This window comes from Gambusia affinis, linkage group LG19 (genome assembly GCF_019740435.1).
Source record: "Gambusia affinis linkage group LG19, SWU_Gaff_1.0, whole genome shotgun sequence".
NCBI classification, from domain to species: Eukaryota; Metazoa; Chordata; class Actinopteri; order Cyprinodontiformes; family Poeciliidae; genus Gambusia; species Gambusia affinis.
This window is the reverse complement of record NC_057886.1, coordinates 13,055,400-13,078,818: the sequence shown is the minus strand read 5'-3', so window position 1 is coordinate 13,078,818 and position 23,419 is coordinate 13,055,400. Positions and strand designations below refer to the sequence as shown.

The 23,419-nt window shown below is 39.4% G+C and overlaps 2 protein-coding genes across 4 annotated transcripts in view; one reads left to right on the top strand and one right to left on the bottom strand.

The window, feature by feature from the left end:
- Window positions 1-17,743, top strand: part of LOC122821768 (mitochondrial import inner membrane translocase subunit TIM16-like) — a 111,399-nt gene extending 93,656 nt beyond the window's left edge. Inside the window, exons 11-32 of one of the 2 annotated variants that reach the window (XM_044099967.1) lie at window positions 7,594-7,648; window positions 7,737-7,794; window positions 7,900-8,045; window positions 8,151-8,249; window positions 8,333-8,428; window positions 8,511-8,664; window positions 8,768-8,943; window positions 9,159-9,267; window positions 9,417-9,503; window positions 9,741-9,883; window positions 10,008-10,112; window positions 10,354-10,439; window positions 10,574-10,715; window positions 10,801-10,890; window positions 10,980-11,096; window positions 11,206-11,341; window positions 11,474-11,565; window positions 11,676-11,762; window positions 15,375-15,459; window positions 16,049-16,185; window positions 16,576-16,641; window positions 17,320-17,482. In XM_044099967.1, coding sequence (XP_043955902.1) covers window positions 7,594-7,648; window positions 7,737-7,794; window positions 7,900-8,045; window positions 8,151-8,249; window positions 8,333-8,428; window positions 8,511-8,664; window positions 8,768-8,943; window positions 9,159-9,267; window positions 9,417-9,503; window positions 9,741-9,883; window positions 10,008-10,112; window positions 10,354-10,439; window positions 10,574-10,715; window positions 10,801-10,890; window positions 10,980-11,096; window positions 11,206-11,341; window positions 11,474-11,565; window positions 11,676-11,762; window positions 15,375-15,459; window positions 16,049-16,185; window positions 16,576-16,641; window positions 17,320-17,409 — 2,356 coding nt within the window. In that variant the 3' untranslated portion in view covers window positions 17,410-17,482. Of the gene's footprint in view, window positions 1-7,593; window positions 7,649-7,736; window positions 7,795-7,899; window positions 8,046-8,150; window positions 8,250-8,332; window positions 8,429-8,510; window positions 8,665-8,767; window positions 8,944-9,158; window positions 9,268-9,416; window positions 9,504-9,740; window positions 9,884-10,007; window positions 10,113-10,353; window positions 10,440-10,573; window positions 10,716-10,800; window positions 10,891-10,979; window positions 11,097-11,205; window positions 11,342-11,473; window positions 11,566-11,675; window positions 11,763-14,985; window positions 15,129-15,374; window positions 15,460-16,048; window positions 16,186-16,575; window positions 16,642-17,319 lie in introns of those variants that run through there. The other variant, XM_044099966.1, reaches the window with a different exon arrangement.
- glis2b (GLIS family zinc finger 2b) overlaps window positions 17,697-23,419 on the bottom strand; it is a 29,372-nt gene continuing 23,649 nt past the window's right edge. For both annotated transcript variants that reach the window (XM_044099969.1, XM_044099970.1), the window contains exon 7: window positions 17,697-23,184. In XM_044099969.1, the coding sequence (XP_043955904.1) occupies window positions 22,442-23,184 (743 nt within the window). In that variant the 3' untranslated portion in view covers window positions 17,697-22,441. The remainder of the gene's footprint in view (window positions 23,185-23,419) is intronic.

Sequence of the window (23,419 nt, the reverse complement as noted above, 5' to 3'; positions counted from 1 at the left end):
TTTATTTGTGATATTTTTGACTGCGGGTATATGTTGAAGTTGGAGGTTGATGAGAAGGAGTGTCATCAGTGTTTTCATTGAAACCCTGAACGTGTATTTATACCTGCACCTCTGTTCTGTGGTATGAGTGCACCTAATGGCACTCTTACCAGCCGGGGAGCAGAAGCTTGGCAGCCCATCTGAGACTGGAGCTCAGACACGGCCACAGCTGGCCCCTCCGCTGACAATTCCTGCTTTTCTTTTCCTCTCAGGAACGCAGCGCGTCAGCTCTAATTCCCTTCTAATGAACTAGCTTCTGAAGGTAGCCAGGCAGGCGGACCCAGAGCACTCATTAAACTCACAGAGTGGAAACACAGAAACTGGTCAGTGGAAAAAGTGTGCGGCTCATTACGGTACGTTTCAGCTGCCAGTGTGTTCACTGTAAGACTTCACTCAGTCTGCAGTTTAGAGAATGGTGAAAACATGCGGAGCTATAATTGTTTTAGTTCACTTAAAGCCACATTTATTTTATTTTAATTTTTTTTTAGCTTATTGGGGGTTTTTTTCCTCTGACATTTTTTCTATAAAAATGTTGTGCTCAGGTTTCACAAGGATTAGAGTATCGAAGCGTAATCAATTGCAAATATATTGACGGAATCTGACTTGGTGTTCTGTTTTGATTGTTGATTCTATGTTGCATTGTGTTTTTGTGTTTGATTTGATGTAAAGCACTTTGAAATGCCTTGCTGCTGAAATGTGCTATACAAATAAAATTTTATTGATTGATTTTGCCTTGGAATTCAATGCAGGCTTTAATTCTGACTTTCCAGCTAACAGGCCTTGTGTCGGCATGAAAACGGTTGATAGATGTAAGCATATAGAATTATTAAGAGGGTGTTGAGGGAGAACTCCTACCTTAAAAATTGATAACTTCACATTGTCCGTCTCATGTCTCTATTTTCTGTTAACAGGAACATATGGTCCAAAAGCAAAAGAGACATGAGACATATATGTTGAGAAATATGTGATGGCTCATATAAAACTTACTATAAATTTCAAAATAAGCTCAAAAATGATCATCTCTGTGATCAGTTTCTCATTTTCATCCTGTTTCCATAGGAATTCAGTTTAATGTCAGCAGATTACTTTGGTTCATTCCTTCCATTGTTGAGGAGATATTACCAATCTTTGGCCTTCAGCATGACAGTGTTTAACTCTTTACAATAAGACAATAAGTGTGTCTTCTGTCTGGGAACGTAAAAAGGAAAATTAAAAAGGGAAAGATTGTAACAATAAAGGATCTGTAGCTTATATGAATTATTTTTATCAGATTCTTATTACAGGAATCACTTAAGAGCCCTGCTACAAAATGCAAGGCTAATTTCAGTTTTCAACAAAATGTCAGCCACATTTTTAACTGGTGCTGCTTTATGTTTCATAAGCAGATACGGATCATGAAAATATCTCAAGCCTAAATAGTTGCACAGTTACACTTTGAAGTTAGTGATGAATGTCTTAGATTGCAATAAAAAGGAGGTATCATTCACAGTGATTTAAGGTTGTTTTTAACATCAAGGTCTAGTTGCTCCTTTCTTATGTCTCCAGAGATGTTCTTTGACGTGAATGTTCCTATATTTAGTCTCATTTTATCGGCCAATAAATGTGCAAAACAGTCATTTTTATATTGCTAGGATACAAATTTTAAAAAGTGGGGGTTGCATTCCACCTCCCTGTTCTTTCCATTTTCAGGCTCACTACCTGTCATCTGGAGCTTATTGCCATATCTAGCGCATGTTTTATTATTAAGGCAGACCTTGCTGAAGGTCATGATCTGATACGACAGAGAAAGGTCTCTTTGACTGATACTCATCTGGTCATAGCTCAAACCCCATAACCTTATACCTCTCCAGGCTGCTTCAATTAGCTCCACCTACGCCAGAGCACATTACACCACTGGATGAGTCTGATGGTATCAGGGGGAAGGCTGGTTGCCTGTATGGACTCATTCAGGTGTGCAGCATATTGGTTTTTGTGTGTTTTTGCAAAAGAGCATGAAGTATTTTACTGTAAAAAAATCAGGTATAAAACATGTTTTCTTAAGTTTTTAATACAATTTTCATATTTTTGAATGTTTTTTTTCTAGTACCTTGTAAAACTTTTGATTTAATTTAAATGTTTCCACATCTTGACACATCAGAACTGTAGAGCTTGATGTTTTTGTTACCATAGTGAGTTATAGCCGAATAAAAATCTTTTCATAAGTGAAGTAGAAAGAAAATGATACATCCTCTCCGACCTCTGCTGAACAAACAGCATCATAAAGACAAAGAAACACATGGAAAAAGATTTTCTCATCAGGTGAAGCCCAAATTAAATATTTGAGACAATTTCTAACTTACTAGGTGATGGACAACTAACACTCGAGTGAAGTTGCCCTCCCACACCTTCTTCAAATCTAACAAAATTGGTCTCAAACATTTGCGCTGCATTTGTGCTGGTTTGAAGGTGGGATGGCTGGTCGACCTTTCATGACCTCTGGAAACATTTCTTAATGTCTTTAAAATGATATCGACACAAATGAAAAAATTTTGCTGCATAAACGTAGCACAAACGTTTGGGGCCAGGAGGGGTAACTTCACAAACACTGCACGTCACCATGAACACTCCACCTCTCTCCAGTATGATGCTGCCACCACCATGTTTAGCTGCTCAGAGTAACAGAGCTAAATACAGAAAATCCTGGAGGATCTATGTGAAAGCTTGTTTAAATATGCTCAATCTTTAATTCTGATATTTTGCCTCCTACTTTTGAAAAAATCCAGGGCAAAACCTAAGTATTATGCAAAGCTGCTTCATGCTCCAAAAGACTTGCAGCTGTAACTGCAATTAGATGTGATTCTGTAAAAGCCCTGGATTATTATTTTTTTTTTTCAATTCCTTTTTCCAATTTTTTAAATAATCCCAATAAAAAAACTTTGAAGGAGAAATGTGAACAAGTTGAAGGGGGTATGCTATAACTTGCTAGGCTCATCAAAATCAGAAGTAAAACTTTCTTCTCTAGATTTTCTCAGTATTAGAGTCTGCCTCATCGGCCAGGTTTGTGGGCACAAACAGGAAACAATTTAAATCCAAATGCATATGTTTAGAGAAATATTAAACAGAGTTGTCATTACCTAATACAATTTGATCTTTTCCAAAGTATTTTGCCTATTTTCTTAATAAAATGGTTATAAAAGTAAGGTTATACATGTTTTCCTGCTTGCTGAGCAGTTATCAGCTTCAGTACATGTGTTCATATTGTCCAAGTGTTCAGTTGAACTGAATCACCATTAAGTGTCTCTTTCAGGTGCAAATACCCAGTAAATGAGCACATCAGTTTGTTTTTTGTCTACTCTGCATGTCTCTACTTGTCTGGCCTCTTAATCCGATTTACAGTGTTTACCATAATCACACGTTATTAAATGACAACACGTTCTAATGATCTGAATTTACCCTGGCTGACTCATACACACCTAAACACAGATAGCAGGAGTATTATACCCATTATATCTGCTGGTGCTGAAGGCTGCTGTCAGAGCGAGAAGGTCATTTTATGATTTTCATTTGCCATCTGTGCAAGATGAGCGGTGTTAGGTGATGGCAGCTCAGAAGGGAGGTAGGTGGGTTTTTTGATACTCTGATGGCTCTTTGTAGATAGTTAGAGGAGTTTGGACCGTGTTGAGACATTATTAGGTGCAGATAGGCCTGAAAGACGTTGGAATGTTGTATTTGGCACGTTATGCAATCATGATTATGATGGTAAACGTATTTTAATTGCACACCAAAAACTGGAAAATGCATCTGACTTTACTGAATGAAAATAATAGCTTCTTTTTTTCCATTCACAATGAGTCTGTGTGAAGGAGATTTGCATAGCAGACTCTTAGTTAATTAACTCTGCGATACCGCATCATGAAGTCATTAAATCCGCATCGTTAGCACTTACATGCATGTGTGCTCCCCATTATGTGTGCGTAAATATGCACCTGCGTGTGTCTGCGTTTCGCTGTGTGGGAAAACGGGCCGTTGAGGAGGTGGACCATGAAAATGACAGCAAACAGTGACCACAATCAGAGATAAAGCTCTGCTACTATTATGTGGCTGTTTGACTTGTACATTTTACTGTGAGAAAAGCGGAGATAAGACCTCAGAGAGAGTGAAGTTCAATTCGGAAAGCTAATTGGGACTAACGGTGCAGGGGAAGCTCGAGGGACAAAGCAAGGTAGTTTTGTTGTGGGGAGGACAGAGCGAAGGAGAGCAGTGTGGGAATGGAGGTGGACTCCCTTTGGACAGACTCAGACGTGGGAACAGAGACTCGACCTAACGAAGTGTGGTCACCCCTTGCTGACTTCACCGTCTTGCAACAGAGAGGAGAGAGGTAATAAAGAGGCACAGGTATTATTTATGTCCTGCTTTTAATTGTTCGTAAACCAATCACAAGACTAAAAAAACTCAAGAGGAAGAAAAAAACTCACATGCAACCCTCCCAAAAAGCAAGTGAGACAGTACATAGCCAATCCAATGTGTTAGCAATATGAAATACTGCTGCTAATAAATCTGACAACATATGAGACTGAACACATATAAATTAAAGCGAAACAAGTGGATAGATGCCTAATGACTTTTTTTAATATATTTTTTTTTTAGATATTTCCTGGTGTAGATGTTATTGAACAGTAAGGTCATAGTGATCCGGCTGAACAATCCAAGCACACACAACTCCAAAACCCCTTGGATCTTTGAAAACGAACATGAACAGTTCAAAAATATTTAGAAGCTATAAATTAATCTAGATAGAAAGACTGACTGGCTTTAATGCTGTTGACCCAAGAGATGGTGGTTGAATAGATCACACTCCCCACAACAAACCCATAGAAGATCTACAACATCTTGCTGAAGATTCCTAAGCTTCTTGTAGACTATTTATACTCTTTAACCACCTCCACTCCTTTTCAGATGACAGAAATAGTGTTTGACCAATTCCTTTTCTTCCTTAATCTACAATTGTGTTCTTCGTTTTGTTGACATTTAGGATAAGACTGTTGTATCCACATCATGCCACAAACCAAACCAGCTTTCTCCCAGCCATTTGTCCATCTCTAATACACCCAGAGAGTTTTCTTAGCATTTCTCTAGATAACAGGAGTCTGAGTTTTACTGGAAACCTGAGGTGTACAAAGTGAAAAGTAATGGTGAGAGTACAGACCCCTGCAGTGCTCCTGTGCTGTGATCTACTGGTCAAACAGATAAGATTTTATGCTCACAAACTGCGGACTGTTGTAGTCATTGATTTTTGACGATCGTTGATGGATCCATCTTTCTCTTCTAGAGTTTCTGACATTAAACTGGACTGATTTATTAAAGACTAAGGATAAAATGAAAATCGTGAATGCATCAAACTGTTAGCTGTTCATAGACTCTAATCTGATACTTTTATTTATTTTCTAATTGGTTGTTTCATGATTTTCATACAAACATCCATGACATGCTGTCACATGCTCTTGTATTTTGCTACTCACAGAAAGCAAAAAAAAAAAATCCCTTGCGTGTCACCATTTGTTGTCGCCTTACATACTCTAACTAACCCTGTTATTACACTGTCATAGTTGGAGCATTACATCATCAGCCTGTCAGCATCAAGTGGCCCTGGAATAGAAACGTTGCACAAGGTCGTCATCATAAACCCATCTCTGGAAGTGAGTCTCTCCACTTCAGTCAGCCTGGACTCTGTCCTTATCCCGACTGTGACCTGCGACGAAAATCATAACGTAGCCTGGCTGCGGCTCTTAGAATAGAATAGCAGTGAAGAATGAGAGAGATTTGCCTAGATTACCTCAGTTGTTTGTATAAGTATTTCCTGTTTGGTTTATGTACCCAGCCGAACTTTCCTTATTAAGTTCTGCAACCCTCAATCCTCTTAGTTTGTATCACGAGCGGTAGCAGGTGACTGTGGACTTGTTTAGACCTGCATGAGTAAAGTTTGTAGTACACCGACAGGAAATGTTTTCAAGTGGTTCACAAGAAATCTCTCTGTAGTTTGACTTTGATTATTTTGTGCTTCACACCAGTTTGCTCTGTTGAGCCTTCGTTTTACTTAACAAATAATCCAAAATGGGTGATTTACTGTCAACATTGATAACGTCAATATTATGAAATAAATTTACAGTAAAGACATTTCTTGATAGTAACTCTAATATACGGTTAACACAATTTCTATTTTAGTGCATTGAAATCCATAAAGATCCAATCCAATTCATACATATTGGAAAGCCTGGTAAAGTTGTGTAAAACAAACTTTTAAATAAATTTCTCTATTAATGTGGGATCATCATATTTAATTGGGAAGAAATATTAGGATTTTTTTTTTTTTTTACAAAATCACTTGTGGCACAGTTATAAGTAACATATAGTAAGTGCTGGGAATACTTCTATACAGAATGGTGAAGAGAATGATCCCAGTGTAGTGTGTTAAAAAATAAAAATGTTTACTTAATACAATAAGGAGAAAAGAATAAAAAAATCAAAGTCCAGGGAAACCACAAGGATCAGGAGACATGCTGGATGTAACAGTGGGATTCTTCTTCTTCTTCTTTATGATTTTTTCTGGCGGGTGACATCTAACGTTGAAATGTATTATCAACAGTAGGATTTATCAAACTGGGAAATTTAAGCTGGAGAGTTGATTACTCAACAAACAGGTTACAGGTGTGAAGGAAAACAAGTTGGACTCAGGAAGTGGAAAAAATGGCTAATAAAGCACACAGGGAACAAAGAAGCAGGAAACCAAGATGAAGCATAACAGAAAAATTTCCAAAGATTATCACGGTGTTCTGTTGTGGTATTCTGTTGATATCCAACAGAAACAGAAAGATATTTACCAAGATTTTAAAAATATATGAATTGAAAAACCACATATGTACGACTTATTTTACATGGATTTTGATTCTCAAGGGATTTTGATGAAAATAATTATTTCATAATAGATTTTGTTCCTAACTGAAAAAATGTACTTTCATTAAAGGTTTAATTTATACAATTTTAAGTGGGAGATTGCACTAAAATCTCCCATTATTTTATTTTTTAAGATTTTTTTTTTACATTTTTAACAGGGATGCCAAGAGACCTGGCCAATTCTGTGCTGTAGTGTCGAAACAACCTTCTCTTTTATAGAGGAGCATGTTGCTTTTTTTTATCCCAAGCAGCAACTTCAGTCAACAGATTCTCCAGTTTTTTGAAGGTCCTTCTAAATTTTACTTTGGTTAGTTCTCTAATTTTCTGTCCAGGACTGGATGATTGTCTTGGGAAAGATTTTGTGACTGATTTATATTGAGCCGCTTAATCTTTACTTTAAACAGAAATACACAGCATTTACACAGCACAGTATTGTTACAGGTGGAAAATCTATATATTTTGTGTGGCTGAGTTTGTAGAAGGGGTTGAAGACACCTTTTACTGAGTCAACTGCACCATCTAGTGGCAACACCTTTCAACTTGAAAATGCCTAAGTGATGCAAAAACCAAAGAAAAAAATTCTCAATGTTTTCTCTTTTTGTTCATCTTTGTCTCCATCTGCAGGATCCTGGTCCCTCTGTTTGATGATGACACTGGTCTCCTCATGCTCGCTGGCATTGTAAGCTGTATATCTGCAAATTTGTTCTTCTTGTAAAGATTATGTTGAAGATACTCTGATTTATTAATGCTTCTCTTTCTCCGTTTAGGGAGACACTGCAGTTGATTGTTTTGAAGTCTCCACTGCTGAGCCTTTCCTGACTCAAGGTAAAATGTGGTTGTTTTTGTGCATGCCTATTTATGTTTTATTTTTTAAATTCTGTCCTATATTGTTCCCTCTGTTTTTTTTTTGTTTTTTTTACTTTCTCACAGTGAGTCACTGTCTGACTGACGCTTCAACTCGAGGCATTGCCACGGTGCCAAAATTGGCACTGGATGTCATTTCCTGTGAAGTGGTGCGTGTTCTTCAGCTGACAGACAGCTGCATCGTTCCGATCAGCTACCAAGTCCCTCGCAAGGTATCGCCAGCAAACAACAGATTTATAACCTCCACGTACATCTTGATTTCCTTTCCGCAGATGTTTTATTGCTCGCGCTTTTGTACCTCATTCTTTGTTTTGCAGAGTTCAGGCCAGGAGTTTCATGATGACCTTTACCCAGATACGGTGGGCACGACTCCAGCCATGTCTGCTGAGGAGTGGTGGAAGGGAGGGAACAAACAGGTAACAGAACCTCGCTCACAACAGCTTAGAAATGTTTGAAGGCCTCACAGATTGGTCAAACAAGCATCCCTGTTTGTTCTAAGGTGGATAAAGTTAGCCTTCACCCAGACAAGAGACCCAAACCAGCAGCAAAACAGGCACCTGTTAAGAAGGAGCTGCCCTGTGGAGGAAGCAAAGAGGTAAAAATGTCTTTGTTTTTCTAAAGCAGGACAAGTTTTATGTTTGATTAGCAGAATTTGAAACACCATTCTGCTTTCCCAGGATCAGCCTCACGGCTGCTCCACCTCCAGTAGTCCTCTTAGCACGCCCAGCAGCACTGCTGCCCCGTCCCGCTCTCCCTCCTCCACCTCTGGTCTCTCCTCAGGCTTCCTCCCCAGTCCCAGCCAGAGCGTAAAGGCAATCCAAAACATGCTGGGTAGAAACTAACACATGCACACATCCATATTTTTAGAATAATTATCTGTTTTAAATGTTTTTTTTGTTTTTTTTAAACTAAGGCTTTCTTTTTTGTTAATCAGGACCAACATCCAAATTCCGACACATCCAGGGTGTAGTGATGCACCGGGACAAACACATCACCAACATCCGGAACCTCAACCTGACGACACCAGGCGAGTGTGACGGCTTCTGTGTAAACCGCCAACGTGTGGCCGTCCCGCTCGCCATCGCAGGAGGCCAGATTGCTGTGTTCGAGGTATGTGTTATTTGTTATACTTAAGGAAACTTACCAAAAGTATACACACATTCCCTATTAATCCCAGTGCAGTAACTAGCCTTAATAAAAACTAATGTGCTTTCTGACACTGTGTACAAATTGAATCAGAGACCTCCAGTTGGTGCTTTTTAGATGTAAAACCACAGCTGGTATCTTCCTGTACTCCAGCTGTTTGACTCTTTTCCTCTCCTCAGCGCTCTGGACCCGGGAGGCAGCCAGACACAGCTCTGCCCACCATCCAAAACTCTGTAAACGTGGTTGACATTTCCTGGGATCCCTTTGACACACACAGACTGGCAGTGGGTGAGTGAATACATCCTTACTAACAACCTCCACCTTCTTTTTTTTTTTTTTTTTTTTTTTTTTTTCTCACAAAGGTGCAGTTAAAAACTTCTTCCTCCTAAACTTATCTGAGCATGTCTCTGAGTTTATATTTGAATGTGTCTATCTAGCTGGAGATGATGCTAAAATCAGGCTGTGGCAAGTACCAGAGGGCGGGCTGAAAGAGACGCTGACTGAGCCTAAGCTCATCCTGCAAGGTAGGTCGTATTGCATAGAGAAACAAATTCAACCTAAATCTATGTATTAATGATTCTGGCTTGGGCGGGAGTTTGGAAAAATCTCAATAAATGGCAGGACAGGAAGTCGCATTTTGCAGCTTTTTCAGTATTGATTTTGAAGGCATCCGGAAAACTTGCAAAAGAAATAAACTTGCACATTCCTTGTGTGACTCTTGAACTCTCAGTTGTATTGATGGCTACCCTGACTCCCTGTAGGCCACACAGAGAAGATCTACTCCATCAAGTTTCACCCTCTGGCCAGTGGAGTCCTGGTGTCCTCATCCTACGATCTCACAGTCAGACTGTGGAACCTGGAGAGCGGAGAGCAGGTCAAGATTCTCACCGGCCACCAGGACCAGGTGGGTTGTTACTGTAGCAAAGAAAATATTTTCAAAAAACACAATTTGAGATGTTTCCATAAAGCGAAGGGAAACTTATGGAGGGTTTCCTCCTGGTTTGGCTCTTCCTGATGTTCCTGTTCAGGTGTTTGGAATGGCTTGGAGTCCAGATGGAAAACTGCTGGCCACAGTCTGCAAGGATGGGAAAGTTCGCATCTATGACCCTCGCAAATCTACATCACCTGTGCAAGTATGGCAATAAACTATAGAACAGCAGCTTACAAAATAATAATAATCTGGCTTATAAATATTTTCAGTTGTACTACGACGACATTAAAAACTTCAAAAGGTCTGGATACTTTTATATTTGGATTCAGTCCTTTTTTTGTAATACATATTTTCCTCTCAATTCTTAGACAATAGTCATTGTATTAAAGGTTTAATGTTGCTTCAGTACTCGCATAGATTTGTTGTTGTTTTGGTTTTCCCAGGAGGGGCCGGGTCCAGAGGGCCACAGAGGAGCTCGTGTGGTCTGGGTGTGTGATGGGAAGTACCTGTTAGTATCAGGATTTGACAGGTACTGAAAACTAAACCCTTTTTAATTGTCTGTTCATCATGGCTGTTAAGTTATTTTAATTTACGTTTCTCCAGTCTGAGCAGCATTGACCAAAGTAATCCTTCTTCTTGTCCTCTTTTCTATTGTTATTTTAGTCGTAGTGAAAGAGTTCTTTACCTGTTCTCCGCTGACTCCCTGTCATCCGGGCCAATAGCCAACGCTGGTTTAAATGTATCTCCCTCCACTCTTATCCCATTTTACGACCCTGACACCAGCGTTGTAATTCTTACTGGGAAAGTGAGTAAGATGAGAGATGAACTGGTGCTAGTCGCTTCAGACTGTGTCATGGCTAAAGTGAATTATGTTTTCTGCTTTTCTTCAGGGTGACACCAGAGTCTACATTTATGAGTTGGTTCCAGAAGATCCATACTTTATTGAATGCAGCAGTTTTAACTCCCCTGAGCCTCATAAGGTACTAAGGCTACTTATTTTATCGCAATTATCATCGACACTTCCATTGAAGTTGAAGTTAAAGTAATGGATTTTGTGCTCTGTGTGCAGGGACTTGCCTTTTTGCCTAAAACGGAGTGCAACGTGCGAGATGTGGAGATAGCTGTGGGACTGATGCTCACCAAGACCACCATAGAGCCGGTGGCCTTCAGAGCCCCCCGGGTTAAAGTGAGGCAACTGAACCCCCTTGCCAACACTACACGGAACACAGTCTACTGTTTTTTTTACTCATGTTTACTTCTAACGAACAGAACGTTTTTCATTTTTGGCTCTCCAGAAAGAGTTCTTCCAGGATGACGTGTACCCAGACACAGCAGTGTGGTGGGAGCCTGCGCTCACCGCCTCCGCCTGGCTCTCTGGCTCCAATGGCCAGCATAAAAAGCTCAGCCTGAAGCCCAAAGACATGACGCCAGGTGAAGCTACAGACACAACACGCCTGTTAAATGTTCATCAAGATGCCATCTTTAGACCCGCTTGTTGACTCTGGACATGTCCTGGTACGTTTGGTTGCCTCATGCGGAGCTGTGTTTGTGTTTTTTTCTCAGTGAGTGAGGCCCCCAAAGAGGCTCCGGTGAGGAAATACCTGCCCTCGTCTGTTTACTTGGAGGAAAAAACGGATGAACAGAAAAAAGAGGAGGTGAAACTTTGCATTAGTTTGCTGTAGATCAGATGTATGGACCTTTGGTAGTACCTGAAAAAAATCTTCCTGAGATTGAAACACTCAGTGTGTGCGTGCGTGTGATCCAGCTCCTGAGTGCCATGGTGGCTAAGCTGGGAAACATGGATGACCCCCTGCCACAGGAGTCCTTTGAGGGTGTGGATGACGAGGAGTGGGTGAGTTCATGTGACAACTTCTTGAAACCAAAATGCAAAAGTATATTTTATCCGATGGATCAACACAAAGTAGTGCACAGTGATGAAGTGAAAGGAAAGATGTAAGCAATTTTTGCAAAAAAAAAAAAAAATCTGAAAAGTGTGACATGCATTTGTATTCAGGCCTCTGTATTAATACTTAAAAGAACTGCTTTAACTTTGATTTAAGCATCTCCACAGGTTACTGCCTGACCGGTCTGCTGTACCTTGGAACCAGCTGGATTTTTGTTGTTTTTTATGTCTGTGCTTTTCATGGAACATTAAAAAACATGTTCCATGTCACAAAAATGTCACTACTTTCTGTTGGTTTATCACATAAAATCTCAAGATAATATTGCACTTTTGGCTGAAGTGCAGCAAAATAGTTACCGTAAGTTCAAGTGATGTAAAAAAAAAGATTTTTCCAGTAACTGTATTTGCCTATTGTTTTTTCTAGTAATATTATCTCTGACGTTTGTGCTTGTATATTTGCATTAGTTGTGTTCTTAACTGGAAGTCACAGTTTAATATATTCAGAAAATCAAATAAATATAAACTGAGCGAATAGAAGTTTAAAGTTTCTTTTCATTCCAATCAAGAAATTATGGCAGTCTTTCTTTTCTTTTTTGGGGGGGTTTTGGTGATCTCATTCTTGTCTCCGTTTTATTCAGGACGACTAAAGAGGATGTCGTCGTTGTCTGGGCTTTGCTTCACTTCACGGTGCCTACAGCAGAGAAGAAAGTACAGCTCAAGAGTTATTTTGCCATTCGTGTTTGAACGCGTCACCCAAACAATCTTCTGGGGAAAACAAACACCACAGCCTACCGAACAAGAGACAAATTGCATTACATAAAAACTCTCATGGTGTAAATTAAACTTCCATAAGTTTTAGCACTCCTCTGTAGGAAATTCCACATTCAGTTTGAGCTTAAAATGTTCGTTTTCTCTGTATAGACAACAACATAAGTGTTGGCACCCTGGGTAAAAATGTAAAACCTGAATATAAATTAATCTCGAGTTTTAGTGGCATAATTTGAAAAAAATAAAAATACAACTTTTCATTTGAATATATTTATTTCCTGGGAAAAACATTTGATTTTACAAAATAATTGTTTTAACAAATGATGGGACATCTATTTAAGAAAAGGTCTCCTCTTGGAAAAATCTTCCTTTACTGATTAATTGTACTAAAATTTAAAGTTCTGATTCCCCCTTGTCTCCCTTTTTTCATTGTGAGATGACACTATGCTTTCTACACATCTTTACCAGGAGTGCCAACAAATGTCTTCATTGGTATATTTTTAAAGATTCATCTATTTGATGAATTCATGAGATAATCGTATAAAATCACACGACTGTAAAGCAACAAATCAGAAAATGTGAATAAATCTGCAGCCAATCCTACTTCTGACGTATAACCAGTTAACTCTCTAACAGCTTGTTAAAATAAACTATAGAATTAAGGCTAGTTTCTCCTATCTTCTAATGGCCCATTTTTATTTTGTGGATCGAAATCAAATGTTGAATGTTTGGTTTGACATGCGACCACTGCTTTGCTTTCTAATTGTCCACTATAACAGCACAAGTTCTTAAGACTGATTGTCTTCCAGTATGATCATGCAAATCACAGTTACTGTAACAAGTTTGAGCTTCAGCAGCAGATACCACCTTAAACTTAAGGACACAACAGGGTCAGGGGAGTCTCTGATGTTAGGAACTATAGATTCCTTTTCTTTTTAAGTATAAATTGAAATGCAGTTGATAGATATTATGTATTTGTGTATTTGTGTAGTTGGGTTTGATTAACTCTTTAACCACTAAGAAATGTTTGTATGTGGAGGGAAAAATTGGGATTTCTATGCTTTTACTTAATCATTCCATTTTGTTTGCAGGGTATTCTAATGTTTTTAACCTTAATCCTTGTTAATATTCTAACAGTTTGAGGAATAATACCCTTTAAATGGTGTTAATTAGGCAAACAGCACAGTGTTAGTAACTCAGAGTGAAGCCATCATTGTATAATCATCACTCAGGGCTGCGTTGGAGTCGTTGAGAACCATTTATTGATCCAACGACGTTGTTTACATCCTCAGAATGACAGATGTGATCCGGCCAAATCAGCCATGCATTTTCCTGCTTGTCATGTTGAACACATGTATGGTGGATGTCACTGGATGTATGTGCATGTGGTTTTTAAAGGTCTGTTGTACGTTTTGATTGGATTAACTGGTTTTGGGATTTGTTTTCATATAGTAAGTAGATCATTGTGGTTTTGTTTTTATAGTAATGGTTTGTGGATTTTTTTCAAAAACTGTCTTGCAATAAACACCATATGAACCCTCTTATCTTCTGCAGTTAACTCAATGTTGTGAGCTTTGCTACTGCATTCATGGCAAACAAGACAAATGCACATCAGACAAAAATATTTTCATAGTTATCATCTCATCAATCTTGCGTTAAATCCACAAACTTCACTGTATTTTATTTTTGAAAAAATTTTTGAGTCAAAACTGTAATAAAAGTGTGACATGCATTTGTATTCAGTTCACTGAGTCAAGGTGAAACACCACCAATGTCTCAAGTCGTTTGCAGCCTCTTGTATGTTTTTTTTTTTTTTTTTTTTTTTTTTTTTTTTTTTTTTTAGGATTCTTCCAAATTTGCTTCATCCATCTTCCCATTAGGTTCAAACAGCTTCTTTGACCATGTTCAAGAAAAACATCTAAAAAGTTAAATGGGTTAAATACAAATGCACGGCACATCCTTCTTTGTCTTTATGAAAGGCATAAAATAATATTTATTTATTTGGAGTTTGTGATGGTCTGTCGTGATAAATAGACACAGGCATGCAGACATGCTGACAGAAACATAGAATGTCCGATTGGACTCTGCTTCCCTAAATGTATCCTAAACAGTGAAAACTATAAAGTTAGCCTTAAAATACTTTGCTGTGAGGGTTAGTATGCTCACATGTTCTGTAACGGCTCTCTTGATCATTTCTCAAGTCAGTGGCTCATATTCACATAATTCAGTTTGATCAATTTGTTAATTTTTTGGCTTCAAATTATATACTATAGTCGTGATATGTGACTGAATTTCAGTGCTGCTACTCAACAGCGCCCTCTGGAGTCACAAGAGTTTTGATGGTCACCGAATATGGTGTAACGCTGCATTCATCCCTCCCCACCAGCAGAGGGAGATGTTTAAAACCTGCACCACCAAGATGATTCGTCTTGAATGTTTAGTTGTCGATCTTCCTCGAACTATGACGCTTCTGTAACCTTCAATGTGCATGTGTGACAACAGGAGTCGGCAAATCGGCTGTGTAAGCTGTACGGCAATATAAAAATGGTAAGAACATGTTGTTTTTGCTAGGTCTCGTGCGATTATGTTCTGCGTTAACTCTAAAACATGTCGTGATGAAATAAGGTGTGTTTTAGTGCTACTGTGTCTTTAAGTTGCTCTACATAACGAACCTAATGCATTTCGAAAGAGCTTCAGTAATAAGAAGGTTTGTGTGTTGAGTTCTGTCTCTTTGTTTTTGTCACAACAGCCTGCTGACACTGTTAATAACTGTTTTAATCTGAACACTTTAAGGCTAAATACCTCGCTCAGATCGTGGTGATGGGTGTTCAGGTGGTGGGACGAGCTTTTGCCCGGGCTTTACAACAAGAGTATGCAGGTATTTATGCTTCTGTTATCCTGAGCCTTATGTCTGATGTTATGGATTCGATTAAAATGTTATCACACCTCTTTAAAAGAATGTTTAGCCTTTAAAGGAATCTTTAAAGAGGTGCAAGTTTAAGACTGAAAAATTATCCTGATCTTTAACATATATATATATATATTAGATAGAGAGAGATAGATAGAAATATGACAAGTTCTCCTTGAGTTTGGGGTCTGGAGACTTTTTGTGTCATGGACCAAATGAGGCCCACTAGGTTATCACTTTTTCCTTGAAAAGAGAGTGCTTAGCCATGGCCATGCCATTAAAAGGTTGCATAACAGTCCAGAAGCAATCTGATGATAATGTACAAAAGTTGCCCCTGGATGATGTTTTCACACTATTGTTTATTCATGGCAGTAGCAAAATTGAATGAGATGTGGGTCTCTTCACAGTCTGGAAAACTATGGAGTTTTATTCAAGTGCTAGAAGCAGCTTTAGTGTTTCTGCAAAACAACAATCTATCTGCTAGTCTGATTCTCCGACTTAAGCCATGTTGGCATAGCGTCACTTCAGGATGGATCTCTGTTGTATCTCCCTCTCCCAGCGAGTCAGGCAGCGGCCCGGGCCAGGGGCCGATCCGGGCAGCAGTCTGCCGCAGTGTCCAGCATCACTGGGATGAGTCTACAGGAGGCTCAACAAATCCTCAACATCTCCACGCTCAGTCCTGAAGAGATTCAGAAGGTACAACCAGGAACCGTTGTGTATTCCTTACTGACATGTTTAAATCACAGTGGGGTAGGTTTTTATAAATGTTCCACACTTCAGCCACTCTCACTGAAGGACTTGGACCCGCAAACACTGAGTCTGGTTTGGAATTTAGTTTAGTGAAGAAACATGTGTTTTAAATATCAGGGTTGACTTAAGATGTCATGTGTTTTTCCTTGTGAATTCTAATACTCAAAGCTTTTTAAATTATACAATGTCGTAAATCTTTAACTTTATTTATAATCAAGTCGGTTAATTATGAGTTTGATTATGTATAACAAATATTGTGGGGGATTTTTTTATGTTGCTGTTTATACGTTTAAAAAAGTACGTTTACACTGATTCTGAACTGTTTATCTCCTGCAGAACTATGAGCACCTTTTTAAAGCCAATGAAAAGTCAGTGGGAGGTTCATTTTACCTGCAATCAAAAGTGAGTAGTCTGTTTTTTTTTTCACCTAAAACCACGATATTAATATTAACCATGCCATGTTGTACTTTTGAATAACAGCAAGAAAAACATATTTCAGTTTAAATCTCGTAAGATCCACAGCAACAAATCAATCATTAGTTTGATTTGCTTCATGACATCATTTCCACAGTTTGTTCAATGTCCAGAAGTCTTAAATGTTATGGAAATTGCTTTTATAAAAGTCCTGGTTATTTTCCATCCCTTTCCCCTTTTGATTTGCTACATCACAACCTGCACACACATTCCAAACTCAAATTTATTTTGGCCTGTAGACCTTTGTTTAAAATTGACATGTCGGGTTTTATTGTTTAAAAAAAAGCATCTTTACTTCCTTCTACCACTTTTCCTTTTTTCTTCTTTTTTTTTTCCTTCCTTTGATTCTTCTTTGTATCTCCTTTTTTCCCTTCTTTACTGCATGAAATCTTAAAAAGGAGCAGGTTTTGTATAAAAGCAGATGTGTACACCATGTTCCTAATTATTTTTCCTCAGCAAAATGCCAGATTTCTGCACTAAGAAAATATGACTCACACCTCACACCAGGTGGTTGACTTGTTCTGTTATTTACAGTCGCTGTGTTAGTGTTTCAGCTGCTTTATCCTCCACTGCAGGTCATGCATGTGCCGTTTTCTTGCATTGCAGGTGGTGCGAGCTAAAGAGCGTCTGGATGAGGAGCTAAATATTCAGAAACAAGAACAAAACCAGCAGTCGCAGCAAAATCCAGAAACATAAAGGATAAAATTGGACCGCTAGTTTCTTCCCCCATCTCCCATGTAAATTATAACCCAATAAAGTCTTTTCTTTAGTCTTTTGTATGTGGCAGTGAATTCCCATTATACAATATGCAATTATTGTCTTTTTTTTTAATAGACAATAGCTGTCTGTAAGAATAATGTTTATGACTGCAGTGTTGGAGCCTCAGTTGACAATGCTTTTTGGTGAATGTAAATGAGGATAATATGATTGTCAGAGTGTGAAAGAACAGTATATGCAGAAATGTAAAAAAAAAAAACCACAAGCACACTTATCAAATGCAACTTTATTAAACATTTTGTATTCATTGACATTATTATCAATATCGTGATAAAATTCCTCTAAAACAGGAGAACACCGCTATGTTGTACCAATTGGAGACTTTTACAACGCTTAAAATTCTGCATGTTCAACCAGAGAACATGGTGCCAGGAAAAATATATTTTCATATAACTTTTTCTCATATAGTGTATAACGTCTATATTTACCTGTAATAAAAAAGGCACTTGGAAAAATTAAAATACTGACATAATATCTCACAAATGTGCAAAAAAACGTAAGTTGAACAGGCCTCCTGTGGCCTTAGTCATATCATTAACCCTTTGTGCAACACTGTGGCACTTCCAGCAAAGCGAGCCTGTGATGTGGGTCATTTATGTGTCCTGGCATCTGGGATTTTGTAACAACTCCAGGAGTCCGTACCACTTTTGAAAATGTTTAATCATAAAAAAGCAGAGTCCTACTTGAGACCCTGTAGCGACTATTTCCCACAAACAACACAAAGACAGCTTAGACATTGGAAAATAATGTGACAGCATCCCCAAACGTATACAGTTGAGGGGTGGGGGGAAAGTGCATATTATTACAGGCTGAGCTCAAAGGGTTAATGGATCATGCAGCTTATTTAATATCGAAAATGTGTGGATCCCGTTTGGACCCGTGTCGTGCTGAGATTTCTGCTGCCGGCGCTGAGTCTCTGTCCCTGGCCTCTTTCAGCATCTGTTGGCGCTGCTGTTGCCATGGAAACCGTGTCTGGCTTACTTAACGCCTCGTTCTGACTACACTGCGTGCGAGGTGTGTCCATTCACACGGCAGACTTACTCATTTCCAATACCTGACCTGACGCTTGAACTAAACTGTGTGTAGAGGTGGCGTTATTAGGAAGGAGCGTTGTAGCGCAACCTGTATGGCAAGCCATTTATCATGTAATAGACATGTTCAACGTGCGTACTGAGAATTTAATTTAATCAAAACGAGTGCGCACGTTTTAAGCATTAGTTGTTGAATGGTTTGTGTGCATAACATACCAAGCTTAGACATTAAATGGTAAAATGTTTACTTTTAAGGAACAGATATCTTGATCTTTTCTAAATAATCAGTTCTAATGTATTTTGATTGCTGAAATGTCAGTTTAATTGTCATTACCAAAATAAAAGTAATTTAATAAATTAAGATGAATACATAGAATAATATAATGTACAACAGCAATTTGATATGGCATAGTTTGGTTATATGGTATAATGGCTTGCCATAGACTTAATAGACCTGCAGGAATTCTGATAAAAATCAACCTCAGTGGGTTACAGTATATTATTAACATATTTCTGCTCTAATGTGAGACTAATTCTTCTTGGTGTACTTTAGTGTTCCTTGGTAAATGTTTTGCAGCCAGGAGGTGGTGGAATTGAGCCACGGGTTTAATCTAAAGAAGATGGGTAACACAGAAGAGAGAGGGGGCAGGAAGAGTTCAGTGGCCTAGTTTTCTGCAGGCTGGTATTTCTGCGAGAGGCTGCCACAGTGGGCCCAGCACAGCCGGTGACTTCAGAGCTGAGAGGGCAGTTTGGTGGGTGGGTGGCCAGATGGAGAGCGACAGCACCGGATGGCTGCAAGTTGCTTTTTGTTTTTTTTTCTTTTTCCTCTGCTGGCACGCAGCCTCCACCCTAATAGCTCCCCTGTCCATTCTCTCATCCTAATAACCCTTTCTCTTTCCTCTCAAGCTGCCAATCACTCAAAAAAGTTGACCCTCTGTTCGTAAAAAGTGTCTTTGTGGCACTCGCAATGACAAAACTAAACTTCCACAAGTTTAAAATTTAGGTAAACTTTTTGATGTTTCTGATCGATCTAACCATCCGTTTGAAGTGCCGGCCTCAGGTTGGAAACTAAAGCTCTGGAAAGCCATCCAAAAATTTTTTCCCCAACTTCAACCCCTTCACAAACTCATCGTCGGCAGCAGAAAACTGATTGTAGAGCAGCGATGGCAGAACACAAGAGGCAACTTCAACATCACAAAGAAAATGTCTCGTCTGAACATCTGCAAAAAAAAAAAATAAAAATCATAGTATTGGCAAAAATATAAAATAGAAACAGGTAAATAAAACAGTTATAAGGGGATTTTTCTGCCAAAAGAATATGAGCATACTATTTTCAATTTAAGAGGAGAATATCTTGATTTCAGATAATGATTTGAAACGCTGCTCCCACACTTGAAAATAATCATATCTGGTTACAAATATGTTCTGCTGCAAAAGAGGTTCTGCATAATCTGCTTAGTCCCTTTTGCACAACTATCTTCTGCTCCTGTTTGAATCCTACACCTCATGCTTTAGAAACTTTTTAGATTTTCTTTTCTGCCTTGGTTTGTTGGTAGCAGTTACAGCCAACAGAATAACAGGTGAGACTTTGACATCAGTGGCCTTTAGGTGTAAATAGAGTGTAAGATATTTGTGCGAGAGGCATCAAATCTGATTGCAGAAATTAGAGTTGATGCAAGAGTAGAATATTTATTAAGCAAACAAGTTTTTTGTGAGAGCAGAGTTATCCAGGGGAGCACAATAGCATAAAATGTCTTGCTCTCAAATTGAAAACGTTTGCTCCTAAGTTTTGAAAATGAAAAATTACACTCAAAAACAGCCAACGTCATCAAACATAGACAAAAGAGATGGAGGAGTGACAAAGAGCGAGGAGAGATGTCAGTCTGTTTAGTTTTAAGGATCCTCTCCTGCTCCCTCTCCTCTTTCAACACTATAGCTGCATGAGCAACACAAGTCTGATGAAACGCCCAACAAAAAGCTGAATTTTGTAAGGGGACTGAAATAAGAGCTATTTTCTTTAAATATAACATTTTAGAAAACATGTAGTTTTTAGTAAGTGCATGTTTACTGCTTAATCGAACCATGAAGTGTTTCCCAGAAGTTTTTTTTTACATGTTGTTTGCCACTTCGGACAGACTGAAATGAGGCAGTTTGGGATAGTGCGGCGTCCTAGTCAGTCCAGCTGTAGGCAACACTGAGTGTATCCCATTTCCCGCTGTGGAACAACGTGAACATTCCCTCTTTGTTTTGTTTTTTTGTTGTTGTTTTTCTCACAGCTGATGCTTATTGGGGTCAAATCTCATGTAGATAGGCCCACCACCTGTTTTTCACAGCTGGTTTGGGGTCATTTTAGCTTAAAGAATACAAGACTGTAGTGTTTATCACCACTGAGGGCCTTTTATACACAACCAGGTCCCGTTGATTGAATTACAGTAAAGCAGCTGGACAATCCAGGAGCTGAACAGTGCTGGTTTTTGTGAGTCGGGAGGTTGTGACACGTCCCGCCAGTAGGGGGAGTCAGACACACCAGTGCCTTAAGTTTCACTTGTGAAAAAAAGAGAGGAAGTAATGGTTGGTCTTTGCAAGGTGGCTTAACACCATTTGTCTGTTCGTTCGGCTCCCGGTCAGGTCTGTCTGTGTTCATCATCCTCCACAAGACCGGGGACGGATTGTCAAAAGTGCTCTCGCCCAGTTCATGAAGCAGGAGGAGCAGAAAAATTTAGCAGCACCTCAGAAGTTTCAATACTATAAGTTGACACTGTTAAGCGCTCTGCTAAATGAAGTATAAGATGTAATAAGTTCACTTGCTTTGGTTCGGCAAGTTTGTCAAATTTATGTTAAAATTGATCTTGAAAGATGTTTCAAATGTTCACAACATTTGAAACATCTTTCTATTACGTGTGTGTATGAGTGCTTATTTTGTGGTGTCTGCAGTGCCTTGCAAAATGAATTCAAACCCCTTAAGATTCCTAACATTTTGTCTTTTCAAACAACAAAACTATTATAATTTTTTTTCCCATGCAAACCAACACAATTTGTTGCATAGTAATACATTGTATCTAGCTTGAACATACGTTTTTAGGTCTTGTCACCGGTTCCAAGGTGTCATTACACTTTGACTGGACCATTCTGACACAAGAATGGTTTAGTTTTAGCTGTTTACGGTTGTTGTCCTCCTGGAAAGAAACCACTATAACTGTCTCAAGTTATTTTATCTCTCTTGTGTCAGTTGGTCTTCATAAAACTCTACTAATGCAGAGTTAGTAGAGTTAAAGGCCTCCATTGTGCTTATGCTGCTGAACTTAGTTGCACTGGAAATTCAAAGTAAACGGGACTAAACGGAAATACATCACACTTTTAGTTTTTCATTTGCAACACGGTTACTTTTATGTAAATCTGAACTGCTTAATGCCTGGTAGTAGTTGTATTGTTCCAAAATGTGTAAAACCTCAAAGGGTGTGAATATTTTTGCGAGGCACCGTACCTCAGCACTAAGCTGGAGGCACTCTGTCAAAGTACATAAATACTCAATGATGAAGAAGGACATTTTTTAAAAACACAGAGCACTAAGACTGTCACGTTTACGGCCCCTTTCCACAGAACCAGCCAGAATGAGTAAAGTATAAAATAAGAAAGCAAAGCGGAACCTTGTTTTAAGGCTTTGTGATACAAATCCAGGACCGTACATATTCCTGAACACAGATCTTGGGCCTCAAGTTTATTTCTTCAACAATACAAGAGGCTTGCGTTGTATTCTTAAATTGTGTGAGGTGATGTGTGTCTTTTTCCAAACTCCTACCTTTTAATGCATTGCCTGGAATTGATTGTTCAAGCCAATCGATGTCACCTTTGACATCCCACATCGTTGCTATGGCATCAAGCCCCTGAGCTCTTCTGGAATGTGTGTGTGTGGGTTTGTATCAGTTAACCACAGCTGGTTTGAGCACCACAGCGCCTGGGGGAATGACCACCCAGGATAGGGGTTCATGAGACCCACCTGTGGAGAGGTTTAGGACCCTCCCAGCCATCTCATCCTCTGATTCATCTCCTCTGCCTCTCTTTGCCTGGTGGCTGTGGGGCCGACGCTCTGAAGTGGGGCCCAGCACTGGAACCATTGGCAGGCCAAGGGCCGAGGAAGGGAAGGCAGAGGAAAGTAAAGGGGCCTTAGCCAGGCCCACAGGGGAGCCATTAAAGGACAAGATAGATGTGCCTCCTAGGCTGGCTGGAGACGAATTGGGGCTCCCCAGCGTGGTGAGGTCCAGGGGCCTTGGGCTAAGCGGGGACAAGGGAAGAGAACCGCCTATGCCTTGCAAGGTGTGGCCTCCCAGCAGAGCGGCAGCTGCTCCGGGGATGATGATGTGAGCTCCGCTGACATAGGGCAATTCTGAATCCTTACTGCCAGTGCCAGAAGGTCCTCCGCTCTGACTTCCCTTCAGCAGAGAGCCTACCCCGCTTGGGGGGCCCTGCTCCTGAGCCACAAAGTGGCCGTGCGCTTTGATATGCTTCCGCAGCGAGCTGGGATCTGTGTAGCGTTTCAAGCACCCTACCATCTTACAGTAGTAGGGCTTGTCTACGTAATGTGTGCGTGTATGCTTGAAGCGGTCACTGGAGTTGGAGTAGCGCTTGTTGCAACCCTCGTAAGGACAAATGTAGGGCTTTTCACCTGCAGAGGGGAGAGATTTTTCACATGAGAACTTATATAGATCCTAAAAAAATACATTTAAGAAATGCTTTCTTTACAACCTAATTATAAACAGCAAACATCACTGCATTTAAGAAATTCAAACATCTAAGACATGCAAGACAGCAGCGCTTCAAGACTGACCGTCAGGAAGTTTCTCAAGTATAACATGAATAGTTTTACTTTTTATGTCCTTTCTTGGTACATAATATCTTCT